Source organism: Schistocerca piceifrons, chromosome 9 (genome assembly GCF_021461385.2).
Source record: "Schistocerca piceifrons isolate TAMUIC-IGC-003096 chromosome 9, iqSchPice1.1, whole genome shotgun sequence".
Lineage (NCBI taxonomy): Eukaryota > Metazoa > Arthropoda > Insecta > Orthoptera > Acrididae > Schistocerca > Schistocerca piceifrons.
In genome coordinates, this window is record NC_060146.1 from 61,774,186 (window position 1) to 61,797,270 (window position 23,085).

The window sequence follows — 23,085 nt, forward strand, 5'->3', positions numbered from 1 at the left end:
GAAAGGAGGACATAAGAAGAACATCAACAAAAGCAAAATGAGGATAATGGAATGTAGTCGATTTAAGTCGGGTGTTGCTGAGGGAATTAGATTAGGAAATGTGACACTTAAAGTAGTAAAGGAGTTTTGCTGTTTGGGGACAAAATAACTGGTGATGGTCAAAGTAGAGAGGATATAAAATGTAGACTGGCAATGGCAAGGAAAGCGTTTCTGAAGAAGAGAAATTTATTAACATCGGGTATAGATTTAAGTGTCAGGAAGTCGTTTCTGAAAGTATTTGTATGGAGTGTAGCCATGTATGGAAGTGAAACATGGACGATAAATCGTTTGGACACGAAGAGAATAGAAGCTTTTGAATTGTGGTGCTATGGAAGAATGCTGAAGATTAGATGGGTAGATCACATAACTAACGAGGAGGTATTGAATAGAAACGGGGAGAAGAGGAGTTTGTGGCACAACTTGACAAGGAGAAGGGACCAGTTGGTAGGACATATTCTGAGGCATCAGGGGATCACAAATTTAGCACTGGAGGGCAGTGTGGAGGGTAGAAATCGTAGAGAGAGCCCAAGAGATGAGTACACTAAGCAGATTCAGAAGGCTGTAGGCTGCAGTAGGTACTGGGAGATGAAGAAGCTTGCACAGGATAGAGTAGCATGGAGAGCTGCATCAAACCAGTCTCAGGACTGAAGACCACAACAACAACAACAACAACAACAACAATTGTGAGGGAGCCAGATTGTGCTCCCACTTCATCCCAATTTTCCGCTCCAGGGCTGGATGATGTTCACATTGCAGAACCTTTCCCTTGCACGTAAGCATCTCCTTCATGCGTGCAATCACATTTGGGCAGAGGGCATGATTCCCAGATGCAGGAGTGAAGCCACTGTCACACCCATACCTAAGCCCGGCAAGGACAAACACCTCCCTCTATTATTGTCCATTTCTCTCACCAGCTGTGTTTGCAAGGTGATAGAATGTATGATTCATGCCCAGCTGGTACGGTTGCTTGAGCCTCACAATTCTCTAACCACTGCACAGTGCAGATTTTTGTGCCATTCTGCAGTTGATCATCTTGTCACTCTGTCAATGCATGTCATGAACACCTTTATCTAAAAAAACAGTGTGCCTCAGGATTCCATCATGGGAGTCGTCCTGTTTGCTATCTCCATTAACCCTATCATGGACTGTTCCCCTCTGGGCGTCTCCAACTCCCTTTTTGTTGACGATTTTTCCATATCATGCAATTCTCCACAGGCTTGTCTCCTTAAGCAGCATCTTCAGTGATGTCTCAACTGTCTTTACTCAAGGAGCATCAAAAATGGCTTTTGCTATTCCACTGACAAAATCATTTGTATTAATTTCTGGTGGCGCAATTGCATTCTTTCATGATCTTTAAATCTTGGGCCTGTTGCTGTTCTGTTTGTTGCCCATGTGTCTTACCTGGTCGCCCACTATACAGAGTCCCTCAGTGTCCTAACATGTCCTCAGCGATACTTCCTGGAGAGCAGATCAGATCATCGTCCTCCGTTTGTATCAGTCCCTTGTTCCTTCGAAACTAGACTATGGATGTTTCATTTATGCATCTGCACACCCTCCCCCCTTACACAATCTCTATACTATCTAATATCACGTTATCTGTTTGGCCATTGGTACCATTTATAACAGCCCAGGTAAGAGTCTGTATGCTGAAGCATCCTTGAGTTTGCTTTCAGCCCTTGTTCCAGCAATTTAACTTCACACTGCCTGTCACTTTTCCGATGGATGTGAGTCCTTCACCACCTTGGCTTCGTGCAGAGGCTTGTGTTCACCTTGGCCTTCATTCACTTCCTAAAGATACTACTCCAGCCTCACTATCGCCGTAAGTTTCATGACCTTCACACGGAAATTTGCAATAGTACTTTGTGTACACTGATGGCTCTTGGACTGACTGTGGTGTCAGGTGCGCCTTCATCATTACCGCCGATGATTTTGGTATCGGCTTCTGGAGTACTGGTCAGTATTTACAGCATAGCTCTTCGCCGAGTAACGGGCCATACAGTACATCCGACGACACAGGCTTTTCAATTGCATTATCTGCTCCGACTCTCTCACTTCAGAGCTTCAGTGAACTGCACACAGTCCATCCCTTAGCGCAACAGGTGCAGAAATGCTGTCACTTGCTCACTCTTTATGGAGCCTCTGTGGTGTTTATGTGGATTCCTGATCATGTCAGTCTGACAGGAAACGAGGCCGCTTACACTGCTGCCAAGGCTGCAGTCCTCATACCTTGGCCCACTAGTTATTCCACTCCCTCCAATTCTCTAACTGTGTCTGCAAGATGTCCCAGTTGTTGACACAGGGTGTATACGTGGACAAGGAAAAAAAAATTCCCGGATTTCCCAGTTAAAAATACACTTTTTCCCGGGTGAAAATACGGCTTTTCCGTGTTAAGTGACAGTATACTCTTCCTCATCAATCCTTTGAATGTTTATGGTTTTATATACCGGAGTAGAATTTCCCGGCACTTTAGAAAACTTAACTCTGGGGGGAAAAACACGTTTTGAAAGACCTTTGATGTGCAGCAACATGTACGCTGCATATTTTCGTATTACGAAGGTATAAATTTGAATTCCACCAAACACCGCATGTTACTTTCCAAAACATTGAAATCGAGATTGCGATGCGCTTTTGTAAGACAGTCATAGCTCATGTCACGTGATCTCGCCAGCTGATGGCAGCATACGACACGTGATGTAGTGAGCCAATAGCAAGATCACTCTTAGGCAGCGCGAACACACAAATAAGAAAAGTTAATGGTTTAAATTAATACACATACCATTCACCTATAGTATTGGTCTCTTAAGATTAATAAGCTGGAAAAGAAGATAAGCTTCGACATATAATGTTGATCTTTTTTGCGCATGTTACACTTTAAGATACATCACACAAATGTGCCAGTAAAATGACGTAAATGTCTGATCTTTTGGGCTCGAAATTCTTCTAAATGGTCATCCTCAAAGAGTTGATTTTTAAATGAGAGTCAAACGCTTTGTGATTTAAGAAATTCATTGTACATTCTCGCGCATAGTTTATCTTGCGTAAAAGGAAATCTGCTTTGAATGTAATGCTTTTCAAACCACCATTCGCAATATTTTCCCATGACCTGTTAGAAATAGTTTTGTTTCAGCAGTTGCAAGAAAGCGCCAAATAACAGGCGTCACCGTGCTTGCGCAGCTACGATGACGCAGGAAGCCCATATGTCCATACGTGTCAAACATTAAAAGATCTTACGTATGGCATAAAAGAAACAAGACATCAGAGCATTGAAATTTCGTGAACCATACTGAAACGCATAATTCGGCTTAAAATGCACATTCAAATGTAAATTTTCTTGGAGTAATAGTACTGTATTATCTCATGTTTGGTTCTTTATTATGGCATAATGCCATTCGTGCACTTGAAATGCAGCAAACAGTTGAAACTAGCCAATAGTGTGAAATTAAACACTTCGTTTCAAATAAATTGACTGCCTCAGCAGAAAAGATTAACTTTAAGCCAAATCTCTTAACCAAACCGGCAAAATTAACTTCATTGTTCCGTAAGAAAGGTGGAAATAAAATCTGAAACTAATAACAAATTTTAGCCTACCGTAATTATGCGAACGTATTTTAATTCATTTGATAGCTCCCGGCCACAAAAATCCATTTTGTTATCATTTAACGTGAGAGCAATAAAACGAAGAGGAAACAACAAAATCTCTGAACGCAAACACAGGTCACGTGGACGCTGCCCACCACAACTCAGACTGCTCTGTGCATCAGCCCCAGATTTACTATATTTCTGAACCGAGGCAATATTAAGCAGTGGCACCCAGCCACACTTCTGTAACCAGAAGCAGGGGCGAAGGTACTACTCATACGCGACTCAACTGCACATGCGCAAGAGCCTGCCCGCAACAGCTAAAACAAATCTAATTTAAACAGTTGTCATGCCACGCTCATCGGAGGCAATTTGTTGTTACAAAGAAATGCATAGTCTTCCTAAAGCCTTTGACACACTTTGCTGTTAGCAGATGCTTGTATGAGCACTGTTTTGTTGTTGTATATGGTGCATTTCCTTTGCAACTTAAGTTTTATTTCCGTTTTCTTTACCTCTTGTTCATGCTTTGTTGCTGCAGTACTATTCTGCAGTAGCGGGATACAGTAATATCCTTTGTTAGAGCATTGGCTCTTACCAGTCAAAATCACAAAAATGTAACTGAAAGCTAAAACAATGAAAAATTCCCAGAATTCTAAACAATTCCCGGGTTTTCCCCAGTTTTCTCCCGGGTGAAAAAATTCCCGGGTTTTTCCCGTATCTCCCGGTTATCCCGGGTCGTATACACCCTGTGACAATAAATTTCAGCATTGATGGTTACACCTCAGGGAAGCAATTCATAGTACACCCCACTGTCGCTGTTCCATTAGATGCTAAAAATTTATCTTTTGTAGATGCACACAGGTCTTCCATTAGACGCTAAAAATTTATCTTTTGTAGATGCACACTGTTGCTTTGTTTCGGATCAACCACTCATTTCTTTCCCTTATGTCAGTACAAAAAAAACCTTTCTTGTCACTAGTAATGATAAAGGATAGAATGATTTGTCTTGTTCATGAGCCAATTGATGGCGAGCAAGCAGAGAGAGTATGTCGTATCCATACACCCGATTTTTGAACCTTTCCCACTGAATGCAAGCATTGCCCAATGGTGAAACGATCACAGTTCATCACACTTGCTAGTTCTCAATTATACTGATGTGGATCATTGTGGATTAATTTGCATAAACTATCTTCATCAAACTCTGAAGTTCTTCCTGAACATGGAGAATCACTAATGTTAACACAATCCTCCTTAAAATGAGAAAACTATTTTCTTGCTGTGCTCTGTCAAATGGCATTTCAGGCTGCCTGCACTGCTGTCACCCCTCTATTGAACTCAAACAGAAGAATATATTGGAAATGTTCCAATTTCTCCACTTGGCACTCAATTTTCTAGCGTCCATAATTCCACTCTGTCTCCAAATGACAATTGACGATATGTAAACTCGAACAGCAACAGTGAACTCGGTGTATATGGGGACAAGGAAAAAAAATTCCCTGATTATTCCCGGATTTCCCGTTTAAAAAATAACCTTTTTCCCGGGCGAAAATACACTTTTTCTGGTGCTAAGTGACAATAGGTTTTCCATAGATTTTCCCTTGGAACTGTAAAACTTATCAATCCTTTGAATAAAATACACTCAGGCGTAGAACTTCCCGGAAAAAAAAGTAAAGCTGGGGGACAGAAGTTTTGGAAAGACCTTTGATTTGCAGGAACATGTACGCTGCATATTTTCGTATTACAAAAGTATAAATTCGAATTGCACCAAACACAGCACGTTAGTTTCCAGAGCGTTGAAACCGAGGTTGCAATTTCCTTTTGTAGGCCAATCATATCTCTTGCCATGCGATCTCACCAGCCGATGACAGCAGATATTCAGAGCATAGGACACATGATGTAGTCAGCCAATAGCAAGATCACTGGTTACGTAGCGTGAAAGCACAAAGAGGAAAAGTTAACGGTTTACATTAATATACATAGTATAGCTACAAGAAAAGCTAAGCTTTCACATCTAATATTGGTCTCATGTTTCACATGTAATACTGATCTTTTTTTGCGTGTGTTATACTTTAAGATACATCTCACAAATGTGCCATTAAATTTAAAATTATGACATAAATGCCTGGTCTCCTGGGCTCGAAATTCTTGTAAGTGTTCAGTTTTAAATGCTCTGTGATTTAGAGATTCATCGCACTTTCTCACACGCAACATAATTCATCTTGCGTAAAAAGAAATTTACTTTGAAAGTAGCACTTTTCGAACCACCGTTCGCAATACTGTTAGAAATAGGTTCGATTTATTAGTTGCCAGAGAGTGCCAGAAAACAGGCATTGCAGCTGCAGTGATGTAGGAAACCTTCATATTCATACGTATAAAGCACTAAGAGAGCTTACATTACACCATCAGAGGATACTCCCAAGAGCATCAGAATTTCGTAAACCATAATAAAATGCATCATTTGCCTTGAAGTGCACATTGGTTTTTTTCCAGATTCACAATGAAGTACGTCCCATCTGATATTAAGGTTTTCAGTGCTGTTTTTGGGATTTAAGTTTTCTTGGAGTACCAGAACTCTATGATCTCATTTTTGGTTCTTTCTTATGGCATAATGCCATACATGACAGAAGATGATAACATGCACTTGAAATTCAGGGAGTAGTTGGAACTGGCCAATACTGTGGAATGAAACACTTCGTTTCAAATAAAATGATCGCCTCAGCAGAAAGATTAATGATGCCAAATTTCTTTAGCACACTTGCAAAAATAACTTCATTGTTCTGCAAGGTGATTAATGTTTGACTGCTAATAACTTGGAAATAAAATAAAATCAGTAAACTGAAACTGTTGTTGTTGTGGTCTTCAGTCCTGAGACTGGTTTGATGCAGCTCTCCATGCTACTCTATCCTGTGCAAGCTTCTTCATCTCCCAGTACCTACTGCAACCTACATCCTTCTGAATCTGCTTAGTGTATTCATCTCTTGGTCTCCCCCTACGATTTTTACCCTCCACGCTGCCCTCCAATACTAAATTGGTGATCCCTTGATGCCTCAGAACATGTCCTACCAACCGATCCCTTCTTCTGGTCAAGCTGTGCCGCAAACTCCTCTTCTCCCCAATTCTATTCACTACTTCCTTATTAGTTATGTGATCTACCCATCTAATCTTCAGCATTCTTCTGTAGCACCACATTTCGAAAGCTTCTATTCCCTTCTTGTCCAAAGTATTTACCGTCCATGTTTCACTTCCATACGTGGCTACACTCCATACAAATACTTTCAGAAATGACTTCCTCACACTTAAATCTATACTAGATGTTAACAAATTTCTCTTCTTCAGAAACGCTTTCCTTGCCATTACCAGTCTACATTTTATATCCTCTCTACTTCGACCATCATCAGTTATTTTGCTCCCCAAATAGCAAAGATCCTTTACTACTTTAAGTGTCTCATTTCCTAATCTAATACCCTCAACATCACCCGACTTAATTCGACTACATTCCATTATCCTCGTTTTGCTTTTGTTGATGTTCATCTTATATCCTCCCTTCAAGACACCATCCATTCTGTTCAACTGCTCTTCCAAGTCCTTTGCTGTCTCTGACAGAATTACAATGTCATCGGCGAACCTCAAAGTTTTTATTTCTTCTCCATGGATTTTAATACCTACTCCAAATTTTTCTTTTGTTTCCTTTACTGCTTGCTCAATATACAGATTAAATAACATCGGGGAGAGGCTACAACCCTGTCTTACTCCCTTCCCAACCACTGCTTCCCTCTCATGTCCCGCGACTCTTATAACTGCCATCTGGTTTCTGTACAAATTGTAAATTGCCTTTCGCTCCCTGTATTTTACCCCTGCCACCTTTAGAATTTGAAAGAGAGTATTCCAGTCAACATTGTCAAAAGCTTTCTCTAAGTCTACAAAAGCTAGAAATGTAGGTTTGCCTTTCCTTAATCTTTCTTCTAAGATAAGTCGTAAGGTCAGTATTGCCTCACGTGTTCCAGTGTTTCTACGGAATCCAAACTGATCTTCCCCGAGGTCGGCTTCTACTAGTTTTTCCATTCGTCTGTAAAGAATTCGTGTTAGTATTTTGCAGCTGTGGCTTATTAAACTGATTGTTCGGTAATTCTCACATCTGTCAACACCTGCTTTCTTTGGGATTGGAACTATTATATTCTTCTTGAAGTCTGAGGGTATTTCGCCTGTTTCATACATCTTCCTCACCAGATGGTAGAGTTTTGTCAGGACTGGCTCTCCCAAGGCCGTCAGTAGTTCCAATGGAATGTTGTCTACTCCGGGGGCCTTGTTTCGACTCAGGTCTTTCAGTGCTCTGTCAAACTCTTCACGCAGTATCGTATCTCCCATTTCAACTTCATCTACATCCTCTTCCATTTCCATAATATTGTCCTCAAGTACATCGCCCTTGTATAAACCCTCTATATACTCCTTCCACCTTTCTGCCTTCCCTTCTTTGCTTAGAACTGGGTTTCCATCTGAGCTCTTGATGTTCATACAAGTGGTTCTCTTATCTCCAAAGGTCTCTTTAATTTTCCTGTAGGCAGTATCTATCTTACCCCTAGTGAGATAAGCCTCTACATCCTTACATTTGTCCTCTATCCATCCCTGCTTAGCCATTTTGCACTTCCTGTCGATCTCATTTTTGAGATGTTTGTATCTCTTTTTGCCTGCTTCATTTACTGCATTTTTATATTTTCTCCTTTCATCAATTAAATTCAATATCTCTTCTGTTACCCAAGGATTTCTACTAGCCCTCGTCTTTTTACCAACTTGATCCTCTGCTGCCTTCACTACTTCATCCCTCAAAGCTACCCATTCTTCTTCTACTGTATTTCTTTCCCCCATTCCTGTCAATTGTTCCCTTATGCTCTCCCTGAACCTCTGTACAACCTCTGGTTCTTTCAGTTTATCCAGGTCCCATCTCCTTAAATTCCCACCTTTTTGCAGTTTCTTCAGTTTTAATCTACAGGTCATAACCAATAGATTGTGGTCAGAGTCCACATCTGCCCCTGGAAATGTCTTACAATTTAAAACCTGGTTCCTAAATCTCTGTCTTACCATTATATAATCTATCTGATACCTTTTAGTATCTCCAGGGTTCTTCCATGTATACAACCTTCTATCATGATTCTTAAACCAAGTGTTAGCTATGATTAAGTTGTGCTCTGTGCAAAATTCTACCAGGTGGCTTCCTCTTTCATTTCTTAGCCCCAGTCCATATTCACCTACTACGTTTCCTTCTCTCCCTTTTCCCACACTCGAATTCCAGTCACCCATGACTATTAAATTTTCGTCTCCCTTCACTATCTGAATAATTTCTTTTATTTCATCATACATTTCTTCAATTTCTTCGTCATCTGCAGAGCTAGTTGGCATATTAACTTGTACTACTGTAGTAGGTGTGGTCTTCGTATCTATCTTAGCCACAATAATGCGTTCACTAAGCTGTTTGTAGTAGCTTACCCGCGTTCCTATTTTCCTATTCATTATTAAACCTACTCCTGCATTACCCCTATTTGACTTTGTGTTTATAACCCTGTAGTCACCTGACCAGAAGTCTTGTTCCTCCTGCCACCAAACTTCACTAATTCCCACTATATCTAACTTTAACCTATCCATTTCCCTTTTCAAATTTTCTAACCTACCTGCCCGAGTAAGGGACCTGACATTCCACGCTCCGATCCGTAGAACGCCAGTTTTCTTTCTCCTGATAACGACATCCTCTTGAGTAGTCCCCGCCCGGAGGTCCGAATGGGGGACTATTTTACCTCCGGAATATTTTACCCAAGAGAACGCCATCATCATTTAATCATACAGTAAAGCTGCATGCCCTCGGGAAAAATTACGGCCGTAGTTTCCCCTTGCTTTCAGCCGTTCGCAGTACCAGCACAGCAAGGCCGTTTTGGTTATTGTTACAAGGCCAGATCAGTCAATCATCCAGACTGTTGCCCTTGCAAGTACTGAAAATGCTGCTACCCCTCTTCAGGAACCACACGTTTGTCTGGCCTCTCAACAGATACCCCTCCGTTGTGGTTGTACCTACGGTACGGCTATCTGTATCGCTGAGGCACGCAAGCCTCCCCACCAACGGCAAGGTCCATGGTTCATGGCGGGGGGAAAAATAATAAAATAATATATTTTTGCCCTCCGTAATTAAGTAAGTGTATTTTAATTCACTTGATAGCTCCCAGCCACAGAAACTCTTTTTGTTTTCATTTGATGTGGGAGCTGTAAATGAAGAGAAGCAGCAAAATCACTTAACGCAAACATGGGTCGTGTGGAGACTAACGCCCTCCCCACTACAACTCAGACAATTTTCCGCATGTGCGAATCTGGCAGCTAGGGTGCGTGAGAAAGATTTTTCTCGTTGGCATCTGGCTGCTTGCAGCTACTAATGAACCTAATCTGAACAGTTGTGACATCATGTAGCATGCAGTTTATTGTTACAAAGAATTACATAGTCTTTACCCTATGGCCTTTGACATATTTTTGCTATTTGCAGACGCTTGTGCGTGCTCGGTGTTTTGTTGTTGTAAATTGTGCATTTCCTTTGCCACTAAAGTTTTATTTTTTTTTCGCTCTCGTTTATATTTTATTCTGCTGTATCATTCTCCAGTAGCAGGAGAACCAATTTTTACCAGGCACAACTACAAAAATTTAACTGAAAGCTAAGACAGTGAAAAATTCCCAGAATTCCGAAAAATTCCCGGGTTTTTCCCAGATTTCCCGGTTGTCCTGGGTCATATATACCCTGTTAACTACAAATAAAAAATGACAATTGATAAATAAACCCATAACAACAAGAATACCAACACACAAAACGAGAATGCTACAAACGTATGCACCAAGATAATATATGGCTGCAAGAGGTACATTGTTCCTCATAGATATGTAGGATAGCCCACATTAGTACACTGACAAATCAGATAACTACATTCAACGTGTGGTCATGAGCACTTTCAAACATGACGGCTCCTTTCTGCCATTCTGTCAAGTATCCATGTTGATCGAACTTGCTATACTGATTCCACACAAACAACTGAAATATGTTCATGTCACTGACATGACTTTTGTCAGAGATAGAGGATCACATGACCAGGTGCTACCAGTCCAACATCTATAGAGTGACCAGTGTGGGTTCTTTTAACATTGTACACAGACAAGGAAAAAAACTCCCAGATTTCCCACTTAAAAATACACTTTGTCCCACATGAAAACATGTTATACCCAAATTTATCAATCCTCTGAAAGGTAAAGGTTTCATACACCAGTGTAGAACTTCTCAGCTTTAGGGGGGGGGAAAAAAAAAAAAAAAAAAAAAAAAACCCTTTTGGAATAGGTTTGGTGTGCGGCAACATGTATATTGTATATTTTTGTATTATGAAAGCATAAATATTAATTCCACACATGGTTACTTCTGGAGCACTGAAATCAAAACTACACTGCTCTTTTGTCAGCCAGTCACTGCTCAAGTCACACGATCTTGCAGTCAATGACAGCAGAATATAGGACACAAATGTGATGAGTCAGCCAATAACAACATGACTTAGTAGCCCAATCACACAATTAGAAAAAGGTAATGGTTTAAATTAATATACATACAGCACAGTGACAAGAAATGCTAAGCTCGCACGTACAATATTTTAGTGTGTATAACCCTTTATAATATATCAAGCACAAATGAACCAGTAAAATTTTAAATAATGGCATAAATGGCTGGTTTTCTCGCCCCAAAATTTTTCTAAGTGGCTGGTCCTCAAAGTGTTAAGTTTTTAATGAGAGTCAAATGCTGCATGATTGTCACATATAACTTAATTCATCTTGTGTAAAAGGAAATTTACTTAGAAAATAACATTTCTGAAACCACCATTTACAGTAGTTTCCTGTGAACTGTTAGAAATGTAAACAGTTGTGACATCATACTCATCAAAAGCAGTTTTGTTGTTACAAAGTATTGCATAGTCTCCATCCTACAGCCTTCGACAGGTTCGTCTGTGTTTACACAGTGTTTTGTTTTTCAAATGGCACATTTTCTTCGCAACTACATTTTTATTATGGTGTTATTCTCTCGTTTATGTTTTATTGCTGCAGTATTATTCTACAGCAGCGGACTAACGTAAAATTCTTTGTTAAAGTACCAGTTCTTACCAGTCAAAACTACAAAAATTTATCTGAAAACTAAAACAATGAAAAATACTCAGAATCCCAAAAAATTTCTGGGTTTTTCCTGGATGAAAAATTCTAATGAAAATAAAATTATGGCCTAAGCTGTACTCACTGTGGTATTGACAAGGAGATGACGGTTGGGAAGCTTGGCCTAAAAAAATTCTTTGAGAGTCCAAATTGGCTGGAATGGTAGCTTGTCGAGAAACGGCTGCCCCTGGTACTGTAGATACCGTCGAGGCCTGGTATCATACTGTAGCTGGGTGTGTATCCCGGAGGACTCCACTGTGAGCCGCCACCAGAGTATCTGTTGCTCGGATAATGGACGAAGCCTGGAGAGCCAGCGTACACTTGTTGGTGCCCACCGTATGTGCTACCACCTGACGATGATGGGTAGCCTCCATGACGTCCATAATCCCCAGGAGATCTGGGGTATCCAGCTGGATAGTTTTGATATCCTGGGTAGCCCTGTTGGTAGCCAGGATATCTGGCCTCATGTGTCAATTTACTGGTGCCTGGTGGCTGACCGAAATAATTGCGGTTGTACGGAGGCTTCTGTGGGTAGTCTGCAGGTTTGCTTCCAGTGCCACTGGAACAAAGAAACGTATTCTGCTATATCAACAAAAATAATCGGCTTTTGAAAATATAATTTAATTGCATTGATGAAAAACATCACCAAGTGGCAGCAGGAGAACACATATATAAAAGCTATTATGTATGTAAACTTTCAGAGTCAGTGGCTCCTTCTTCTAGCACTAGGGTTGAAGGGAAAGGAAGAGAGGTGAAGTAAAAGGTCTGCTGAGGTTTAGGGAAAGGGGCAGAGTTCAGAAAAGTCACCCAGAACCCTGGGTCAGAGGAGACTTCCCGGAAAGGATGAGAAGGAAAGACTGTACTGAACAAGATTTGAAAACCAGAGAGTTAACAGGTGGAAGGTAGGGTGATATGCAAGGCACAGATTACTGCTAGAACACTGTGCATGAGCAGAAAGCTAAGTACATTGTATATGATAGAGGAGGAGAGAGATAGCAAAAAAAAAGACAGGTCAGGAAATGAAAGATGTAGAAAACTAAAAGGGAATGAAGGAAGGAATAGTTACTGTGAAGAAATACTGAGACCAAAGAAAGTAACCTAAATTATGACCAGATGGTTGGCGAGAACTAAGTACATGGTGTAGTGCCAGTTCCCACATACAGAGTTCTGAAAAGCTGGTGTCTGGGGAAAGAATACAGATGTCCTGTGTGATGAAACAGGAACTGAGCTCACAACTGTCACAGTGTAGAGCACGCTCTGCAACAGGATATTGAGTGTTGGCAGTCTACACCCTCTGCCTATGCCTATTTATCCTAACTGATAACTTTACAGTGGGCTCACCGATGTAAAAAGCCGAACAGTATTTACATAACAGCTGGTACACGGCATATGTCATTTCACAGGTGGCTCTCCCTTTGACAATATATGTTTTGCCAGTTACAGGGCTGATATAGGTGATGGTAGGAGGGTGTATAGCACAAGTTTGGCAGCGGGAATGATCACAGGGGTAGGAGCCATAGGGTAGGGAGATGGTGGTAGAAAGAGAATAGGGACTGACAAGGATATTGCGGAGATTGGGAGGGCAACAAAAAGCTATTCTAGGTGTGGTGTGCAAAATGTCAGACAGAATGGATCTCATTTCAGGGATCGATTTTAGGAAGTTGTGCCCTTGTCAAAGTAGCTGATTAATACTGAGTTACCAGTGGTGTGCTGTGAAGCTGTTTTTTGGAGGCATCAACTGTATCAGTATTGGATGTGATGGCCTGGTAAATCTGCTTTTGAACTAGGTTGGTGGATAATTACGTCCAGCAAAAAGCTTTGGTGAAAAGAAAAGTGGTGTGGGATTTGGGACAGGATTACATGAAATTTAATTGGGAGAATGTATTTAGAGAGTCCAGGAGTTTTAACAGGTCAGCCTCACAATGAGACATTTCGCCCTATGGACTCAGGTGAGGCTGACTGTTAAAACTCCTGGAATCTCTAAATACATTCCCCCAATTAAATTTTGCCTGCTCTTTGTCTGAATCCCATGCCATTTTCCTTTATGTTGATCTCATCCTCACCAAAGGCCAGCTACTCACTTTTTTCACATTAAACCTACTAATAAGCAACAGTACTTACATCTTGACAGTTGGCATACTTTCCATGTCAAAAGTTCCCTCCCATACAGCCTTGGCATTCAAGGCTAATGTATTTGTTCAGGTGCAGACTCTTTACACCAATACACCACCATTCTCACCTCAGGCTTCACTGGACATAATTACCCCACCAGTCTAGTTCTAAAGCAGATTTCCTGGGTCATCACATCCAATCCTGGTACTGCAGATCCCCACAAAACACAGCTTAAGAGTACACCACCTGTCACTCAGTATTATCCTCACCTTGACTGTAGTAATTAGCTACTTTGACAAGGCCATGATGTCCTAAAATCATGCCCTAAAATGAGGTCCACTTTGTGTGATGTTTTGCCCACCACACCTAGAATAGATTTTTATCGCTCTCCCAATCTCTGCAAGATCCTTTACAGATCCTGTGCTCCTTCTGCCCTGTGACTGCCCCACTGCAAGGTGCCCTATGCACCCCCCTATCACCCACAACCTATAACAAGCCCTGTAACTAACCAAACATATACTATCAAATGAATGGCCATCTGTGAAATGATACATGTTATATATCAGCTGTTATGTAAACACTGTTTGGCCTTTTACATTGGTCTGACTACTGCCAAGATATCAGTTGAGATGAATGGGCATATGCAGTGGGTGTGCACTGGCAACACACAATAACCTGTTGCACAGCATTGGTGCCTATTTCAGCACATGTGCCATCAGGATTCTTCCCCCAGACAACAATTTCTCAGAACTCCATAGGTGGATACTGGCACTACAACATGCCCTTGGTTCTTTCCACCCACCTGGCCTTAAGTTATGGTAGTTTCCTTGTTTTCAGCATTTCTTAACAGTAACTATTACTTTCTTCACTTCCTTTTAGTTTTCTACATCTTTCATTTTCTGACCCGTCTATTTTCCGCCACCTGCTCTCACCTCTATCACATACAGCGCACTTAGCTTTTTGCTCTCATTAACTCTTGCATGATGTTTTGGCTCTATTCTCTTTCTTGTATATTACCACCATCTTGTCACCTTTAAGCTCTCATGTTTTCAAATCTCATCCGTTGCAGTCCCCAATAATCAGTCTTTCCTTCTCATCCTGTCTGGTAAGTCCCCTGACCCAGGGTTCTGGGTGACCTTTCGGAATTCAACCCCTTTTCCTAAAACTAACCTCTCTTCCTTCCCCTTCAACTCCTCTGCCAGAAGAAGGAGCCACTGGCTCCGAAAGCCTTCATATGTAATACCTTTTATGTGTTTTTCCTCCTGCCACCGTTTGGTATGTAGATATTCTGCTATATAGCTGATCCATTCACTTTTACTAATTTTACAATACTGCTTTTAAGTAATGTAAGTGAAACAGTAGCAAACAAACAATACCTAAACTTTACAAAGGGTTGTTCACAGTACTTTTTCATGATATAGTGCAGGTGTTTGCAATGCACCTCCATATCACGTTAGAAGCAGTCAATGAGAGGATAGTAAGTGGTTCCCAATTAACAGCTGTTTTTTTTTTTTAATGGTATCATCAAAAATACAAGTCTGGCTTGTGGTGACAAAATTATGCAGCTTAATCATACTTTGTGAACAGTCCATTCTTCAGTTTCTGTTTCTGCTACTTACAGGATTTCTTGTATTGATATATACAGCACTTTGCACTGTCTGCGATGAACTATTTTTAACAATTGTCTCTCAAAAGCAGAACTGCCGAGTGATGACAGACACATCTGTAGCACATCCTGATGTTAAGGTTAGTTTGGAAAGTAAAAATATAGTTTTGCGTTGGCAAAGCCAACAAATGTAAATGCGGATCCTACAGGGTGTTCAAAAAGTCTCTCCGCAGTGCCGTACAATTGTTAGCCGCGCGTGCCGCATGCTGCAGTGAATATACCAAAATGAAACTCATTGAAATACAAGTTATTAATTTATTGAATATTCAGTTTTACTTACAAATTTTCACATTAAATGTAGAAAGTGCCCCCCCTGTTGTTGAATACACAATTCAATTTGTCTAATCATATTTCCAAACCCAAGCTGTAACATTTCTGTAACAGAAGCATTGAAAGCAGATATTGCAGTTTTCACTTCATCAATGGATTTTGGGCGGTTTTTATAGACATTTGCTTTCGATACACCCCAGAAGAAAAAGTCAGGTGGTGTTAGGTCAGGCGATCGTGGAGGGCAAAGTCCCTGTGAAATTATGGAATCACCAAAAACATCAGCAAGTAGTGTCATTGAAACGCAAGCCGTATGTGTGGCTGCACCACCTTGTTGAAAATAACCATTCAATATTTCACTTAACACAAGTTCTCCTATGAATGGGTACAGAATATCACTGAAGTATCATTCTGCACTTATTGTTTTGTTGAAAAACCCAGGCAGGTGAACAATCATATGGCACGCACGGCTAACAATCATACGGCACTGCGGCAAGACTTTTTGAACACACAGTAGGATGTGATGACTGACATGTAGTGTAGCCAGGAAGCTGACACTTTATTTGCATTTTACTTGCTTCCAGATTCCTGCAATGTATATATGAAATGTGAAGATGTGGCCAAAGCATAAAAAGAAAGATCAGTGTTAATTACTTATTAGGTGTTTATATGTTCTTTCCCATGCAAATGAAGTGTTTTCTTCAAAAATTATATTTCATCACACTCTAGCACCCAGTATGTTAAGGAAGTTGTTGCATGTCATACTTACTATTTCTCCTGTGATTGAAACAAAAAGCATCATTACATCATTAGCTTTACAAATCATCTATTCCCATGACCTCTTGTGATGGGCATTAAACATAGATTTCAAGGTTAGAATGTGGACAGCCCCTCATAAAGTTTCACCAAAATTAGTTTGCACAGGGTGCTCTTAAGGCTACAGGAAGTGTTCCTCATATCTTACAGCCAGTGTATACTGAATACAGGGGTTTCAAGCTGATATGATGCTACAGAAAAATGCTCAACATTGTATGTGCAGATCAATCAATTATGAAAAGACACTGAAATCAATCTTCAGACTCAGTTTACATCCCAAGAGTAAAACATAGGAGAGATTCAGCGATGATTTTTGCAGTCTTATCACACTATTCCATGGGACCCACGGTTACTCTGCATCGTTGTGTTACTGCCAAGGATTATATGACCACTTTATCAGGTCCTTCCCACGGTACAGTATTTGTTTCCCAATGGCGAGCTGTGTTCCGAGATGACAGAGCTCCTGTTCACGCTGCTCACATCATTCAGGACTGGTTCCGTGAGCATGAGGGTGAATTTTCACCTCTCCCTGGTCACCACTGTCACCAGCATCACTAAGCATTTGTGGTCTACTTTGGAGAGAATGGTGCATGAGCACTATCCACCTCCATCATTCATCCCAGAACTTGTTACTATTTTGTAGGACAAATCATACAAGATTCCCTTGAAAACATACAGCAACTGTATTTATGCATTCTGTGATGATGGAAAGCTGTTTCAAATGCCAATGCTTTTCCTACACCGTATTAGGTGTGTAAGGTGTTGTGTTCTTGATGTTTTGATACACACATCAAAAACAGTTTTGCATCACCTCACTTCCGAGAGTTCCAGAACCTGTACAGAAAATTGGAACAGAGGTCAACATAAACATCATTTCCGCCCTTTCTACTGCTCATGAAAACCACACATTGGATGTTGTACCACCATACAGTGAGACCTTCAGAGGTCCAGATTGCTGTACACACCGTTAGTTCTAATACCCAGTAGCACGTCCTCTTGCATTGAGGCATGCCTGTATTCATCGTGGCATGCTATCCACAAGCTATCAAGGCACTCTTCGTCCAGTTTGTCCCACTCCTCAATGGTGATTTGACACAGATCCCTCAGAGCCTCGCCAATGTGCTACCATTACGGTTGCACTATCAGTCGCAGGATGGCACTCACGTATTGTACAGCCTATACTGCCATTATCAGTCAGCCCACATAATGCCACTCGAAAACTGCAGGGAACCTCCACCTTGCTGCACTCACTGGATAGTGTGTCTAAGGCGTTCAACCTGACCGAATTGTCTCCGAACACATCTCTGACGATAGTCTGGTTGAAGGTATACGTGACACTCATTGGTGGAGTAAACGTGGTGCCAATCCTGAGTGGTCCATTTGGCATGTTGTTGGGCCCATCTGTACCACGCTGCATGGTGTTGTGGTTGCAATGATGGACCTCGCCATGGACGTCAGGAGTGAAGTTGCGCATCATGCAGTCTATTGCGCACCGTTTGAGTCACAACACAACATCCTTTGACTGCACAAAAAACATTATCCAACATGGTGGCATTGCTGTCAGGGTTCCTCCGAGCCATAATCCGTAGGTTCCTGTCTCTGTATCTCCTCCTTGTCTGAACAACATCGCTTTGGTTCACTCCGAGACACCTGGACACTTCCCTTGTTGAGATCCCTTTCTGGCACAAAGCAACAATGTGGATGTGATTGAACCAGAGTGTTCACTGTCTAAGCATGGTTGAACTAGAGACAACATGAGCCGTGTACCTCCTTCCTGGTGGAATGACTGGAACTGATCGGCTGTCGGACCCCCTCCGTCTAATAGGTGCTGCTCGTGCCTGGTTGTTTAAATCTATGGATGGGTTTGGTGACATCTCTCAACAGTCAAAGAAACTGTGTCTGTGATACAATATCCACAATCAACATCTATCTTCAGGAGTTCTGCGAACCGGGGTGATGCAAAACTTTTTTTTATATGTGTATTTTTGTCCACCTTCTGTACAATAAGCCAACGGCCTTGCTGCAGTGGTAATGCCAGTTCCCATCAGATCACCACAGTTAAGTGCTGTCGGGCTGGGCTAGCACTTGGATGGGTGACCATCCGGTCTGCCGAGTGCTGTTGGCAAGCGGGGTGCACTCAGACCTTTTGAAACAAGCTGAGAAGCTACTTGATTGAGACGTAGTGGCTCCGGTCTCGTAAACTGACATACGGCCGGGAGAGCGGTGTGCTGACCACATGCCCCTCCATATCCGCATCCAGTGACACCTGTGGGCTGAGGATGACACGGCAGCCACTCAGTACCGTTGGGCCTAACAAGGCCTGTTCGGACAGAGAGTTTCTGTACCAACAATCACTGCCAGACACAGGACCAGGCTAAAGAGAACACAAGCCCAAGAGTGGAAAGTAAACTTAGCATTACTGTTGTCAACAGCAAGTGAAGTCATACAGCATGAACGGCTGGAAGACCGAAAGGGAATATTCGGCCACTTGAATTGGAAAGGTAGTTGTTTTCTATCCTTCACACTGGTAGGGACCTTTCCTGTGCAAAGTGTGAGTGTTACATGTTGTTTAAGTGTAACTGTTAAGTGTAGGTCACTGTAATGGGTTTGTGTATAGTGTGGTGTCATGTATGTGTTGGATGATGATGGCAGGAGGGAGACTGTGAAGCCCACTGCCAGCAGACAACCCACTCCTATCAAATAGCCGAATAGCACCATGGGAGCCGCTGAGCTTAACATCCACATCTGATGGGTGGATCACCATCAACAGAGTCGTATGTCCTCACTTAATGAGACATTGCGTAGGTGTTCGAAATTTAATCGAGGACACTGGCACAATGACTGCTGAACGAGGTCTTGAAGCCACTACCCCTCCTGTCCCTTCTTGGTCCCATCTGCCTTGAAGTACTGTGAGTGAATAGAACAAATCTGTTTCCAAACAAGATCCACAGAACATACTGTCAACATCTGAACTGTTGGGCATATTCAGTGCTATGCAGATACAAGGATAAACAAGGACAAGAAATCAAGCAAACTGCAATTAACATGTAGTGAGCCATTGAAGACCACATGTCCCTTACATCAAAATATACATAAAATATCTCTGAACAACCTCAGAAACTTTTTTGCAGCATTTCAGGTTTACCCTGTATAGAGTCAATATGGATTCTGCCAACAGAGGTCTTGGGAAACACTATTCACTGTGTTCACATAACTTACAAGAATGCAGCCAAGTAACATGATCAAAAACTGCCAATATTGCAATAGGACCACATCTTGTCATTTTGAAAGAAAAATGCAGCAAGTAAAGATTGTGCAACGGAATGGAAAACCTCAGTTAAAATAATGTTCCAACACTTGGCAAAGCTGTGCACTATATTGCACAACGTGTTGGCCTAGCTCTTGTTCATGAGAGGATCCATTACTCATCAACGGTCAGCTTTTCTTTCCAAAGAATTGTTTTGGCTTCATTTATTGATAGCTACTAAAATTTCAACTTTTTCTTGGGATTGGCTGGGTGATGTTTCAGGGTCATAGTCTGACTAAAATTTTCATTCAACTGCTTTGCATTTAGCATAGTCTGAATGTTTCAATGGCTCACAGTCTAATACTACCAATTGACATCCTGTAATAGATCTCGCCAAGAAAGCTTCTGACGACACAGCTTTATCCACATTAGGGAATGATTTAAATTTTGCGCTGATTCCCAAGTGTTTGCCAGTGTTTGATTTTATTAGTTCTGTTGAACAGGCTGTTTTTAACTACCTCCCGATGTTTCAGAGGAGACTAGGAGGGAGGCATGTCATGTGTTGACTGAGGTACGTCCATCCACAGAACTGACCAGCAGCAGAGGGGTGCCCTTATCATTCACTTACAACTGACCCATACTTTGTTATTTTACCTGCAGAAAGGAAATGCTAAACTCGTTTTGGACAAGCAGGTTTACGTTCGAAAGATGCACTGTTTACTATCTAATTCAGTGTATCACAAGATCTGCAATGATCCCAAAAAAATTGTTGAGAGAAAGAAGAACGTTCCTTGTTGTAGGAGACTGTCAGCTCTTACTGCCCGCCCGGTTGGCCGTGCGGTCTAACGCACGGCTTGCCGGGCGGGAAGGAGCGCCTGGCCCCCAGCACGAATCCACCCAGCGGACTTGCGTTGAGGTCCAGTGAACTGGCCAGCATGGTTTTTAGGCGGTTTTCCATCTGCCTCGGCGAATGCGGGCTGGCTCCCCTTATTCCACCTCAGTTACACTATGTTGGCGATTGCTGCGCAAACAAGTTCTCTACGTATGCGTACACCACCATTACTCTACCACGCAAACATAGGGGTTACAACCGTCTGGTGTGAGATGTTTCCGGGGGGAGGGGGGGGCACCAGGGGTCGAACTGCACAATAACACTGGGTTTGGTGTGGGGCGGCGGAGGGGTTAAGTGGACTGCGGTAGTCGTCGTGGAGTTGTGGACCACTGCAGCTGCGGCAGGGACGGAGCCTCTCCGTCATTTTTAGGTCCACAGTTAACATACAATACGATACATACAATCAGCTCTTACTGTGAAGTTTCCCCTAGGTTGGTTATATGGCCTTCTGAAGTGTCACAAGGAGAAAGTGTTCCTCTTATTCCGACTGTAAGTAATATTGGTGCAATGACAAATCATGTAACAAAGCACCTGCTGAGAACACTAGTAGGTCAGTTTGAGTATCACATTATGAGCTCGGTGGAATTCTTATGACAATTAGAGGGAATGCATTTGAATGATTGTGATATTCTACTAAGTTTTGATGTGGTCTGTCTCTTCACTCGTATTTGTCTGCTTCGTTACAGTTGACTGAAGTTAGCTTTGGTGTCAAATTAATGAACCCATTTCGACATTTGTTCACTTCCACTTACTTTTTATTCTATGACCAGCACTATGAGTAGACAGATAAGAGTTTTGATGGGAAGCCCCTATCACCAATTTGTTTATGGAAGGTTTCAAGGAGTTGGCAACCTTGAAACCTATGTGTTTTTTTCAGATACATACGTGACACTTTTGTTGTGCACAGTGAGAACTTTAAAAATACTTGAATTCAGCCCAGCTGAATATTCATTTCATGATGGAGGGGAAAAGGATGAATACTTTCCCTTCCTTGATTTGTTGGTCTGGGGGTTGGTTGATGGTACATCGGGAAATTTCATATATAGGAAGCCTACTCACACTGCTTGTATCTATAGGCTAATGGTTGTCACCATCTGGCTCAGTGTGAAGTGGGTACTTTGTACCTCAATTAAAAGGCCCCACTTCATCTCAGACCCTGAGAGTTTGTCAGCTGAGTTAGCCCATCCTGAGGTCACTTTTCATCAGATTGGTTATAGTGAAAGACAGATCGGAGTGCATTGTGCTACTGACCAACCATGTACCGCGTGAGTGATGATAATATGCAGGGAGAATTTCCAACAGGATTGGGTGTCTGACATATTCCTCGTATGTGTGGTATGTCACATACTGGTTACACTATTAGGACTGGCGTACTGAGCATAAGCATCATACATTCTCACAAACCAAATGAGGTGGCACAGTGGTTAGCACACTGGGCTCGCATTCGGGAGGATGACGGTTCAATCCCGTGTCTGGCAATCCTGATTTAGGTTTTCCGTGATTTCCCTAAATCGCTCCAGGCAAATGCCAGGATGGTTCCTTTGAAAGTGCGTGGCCGACTTCCTTCCCCATCCTCCCCTAATTCCTATGAGACCGATGACCTCACTGTTTGGTCTCCTCCCCCAAACGACCCAACCTCATGCTTACAACAGCTGAGCGAAACTGCTTTTGTAGAACATTGTCTTGGCATTGATCATCCTAGGAATACAACAACACAGAGATTCTGGAATGCACTTCCAGCTATTGGGAAAGTGTTAATAAGATAGTAGGTGAAATTAAATGAGCAAGTAATGATGGAGGCTTTCGGTTAAATTCTGGATGGAACACTACTCTCTCCTTTGTCAAAAAACAGAGGGACAGCATTAATGCCACCTCACCCATTGGTTATTAACTTTCACTATTGATAACTTCTGACACTGGTCATTGTTGGTTGTGTGGTGATGCTTGTGTTTAGAGAGAGAGAGAGAGAGAGAGAGAGAGAGAGAGAGAGATTTTAAATTTCCTTAGACAATGCTTACTTGCTGCAGTTTTGCCTTGAAAATGACAGGGTGTGTACTTCTTGTAATATCGGTAGTAATCGACAACATCACCTGGCCACATTCCTGTAAGTTATTTGAACTTTGTATACACTGGGAGAAACTAAGGTCTCACTCAGTTCATTGTGTTTGCCCATAACATTCAGAAGGCTGAGCAGATATGGCACCCAGGTAGATGTGTTGTTTGCTTCCCAAAGGCATTTGATACTGTTCCCACCAT

At 41.9% G+C, this 23,085-nt stretch overlaps 1 protein-coding gene across 1 annotated transcript in view; it reads right to left on the bottom strand.

Moving 5' to 3' along the window:
- Positions 1–23,085, bottom strand: part of LOC124717185 — a 162,297-nt gene that overhangs the window by 73,898 nt on the left and 65,314 nt on the right. The window contains exon 3 of the mRNA XM_047243962.1: positions 11,915–12,388. Coding sequence (XP_047099918.1) covers positions 11,915–12,388 — 474 coding nt within the window. The remainder of the gene's footprint in view (positions 1–11,914; positions 12,389–23,085) is intronic.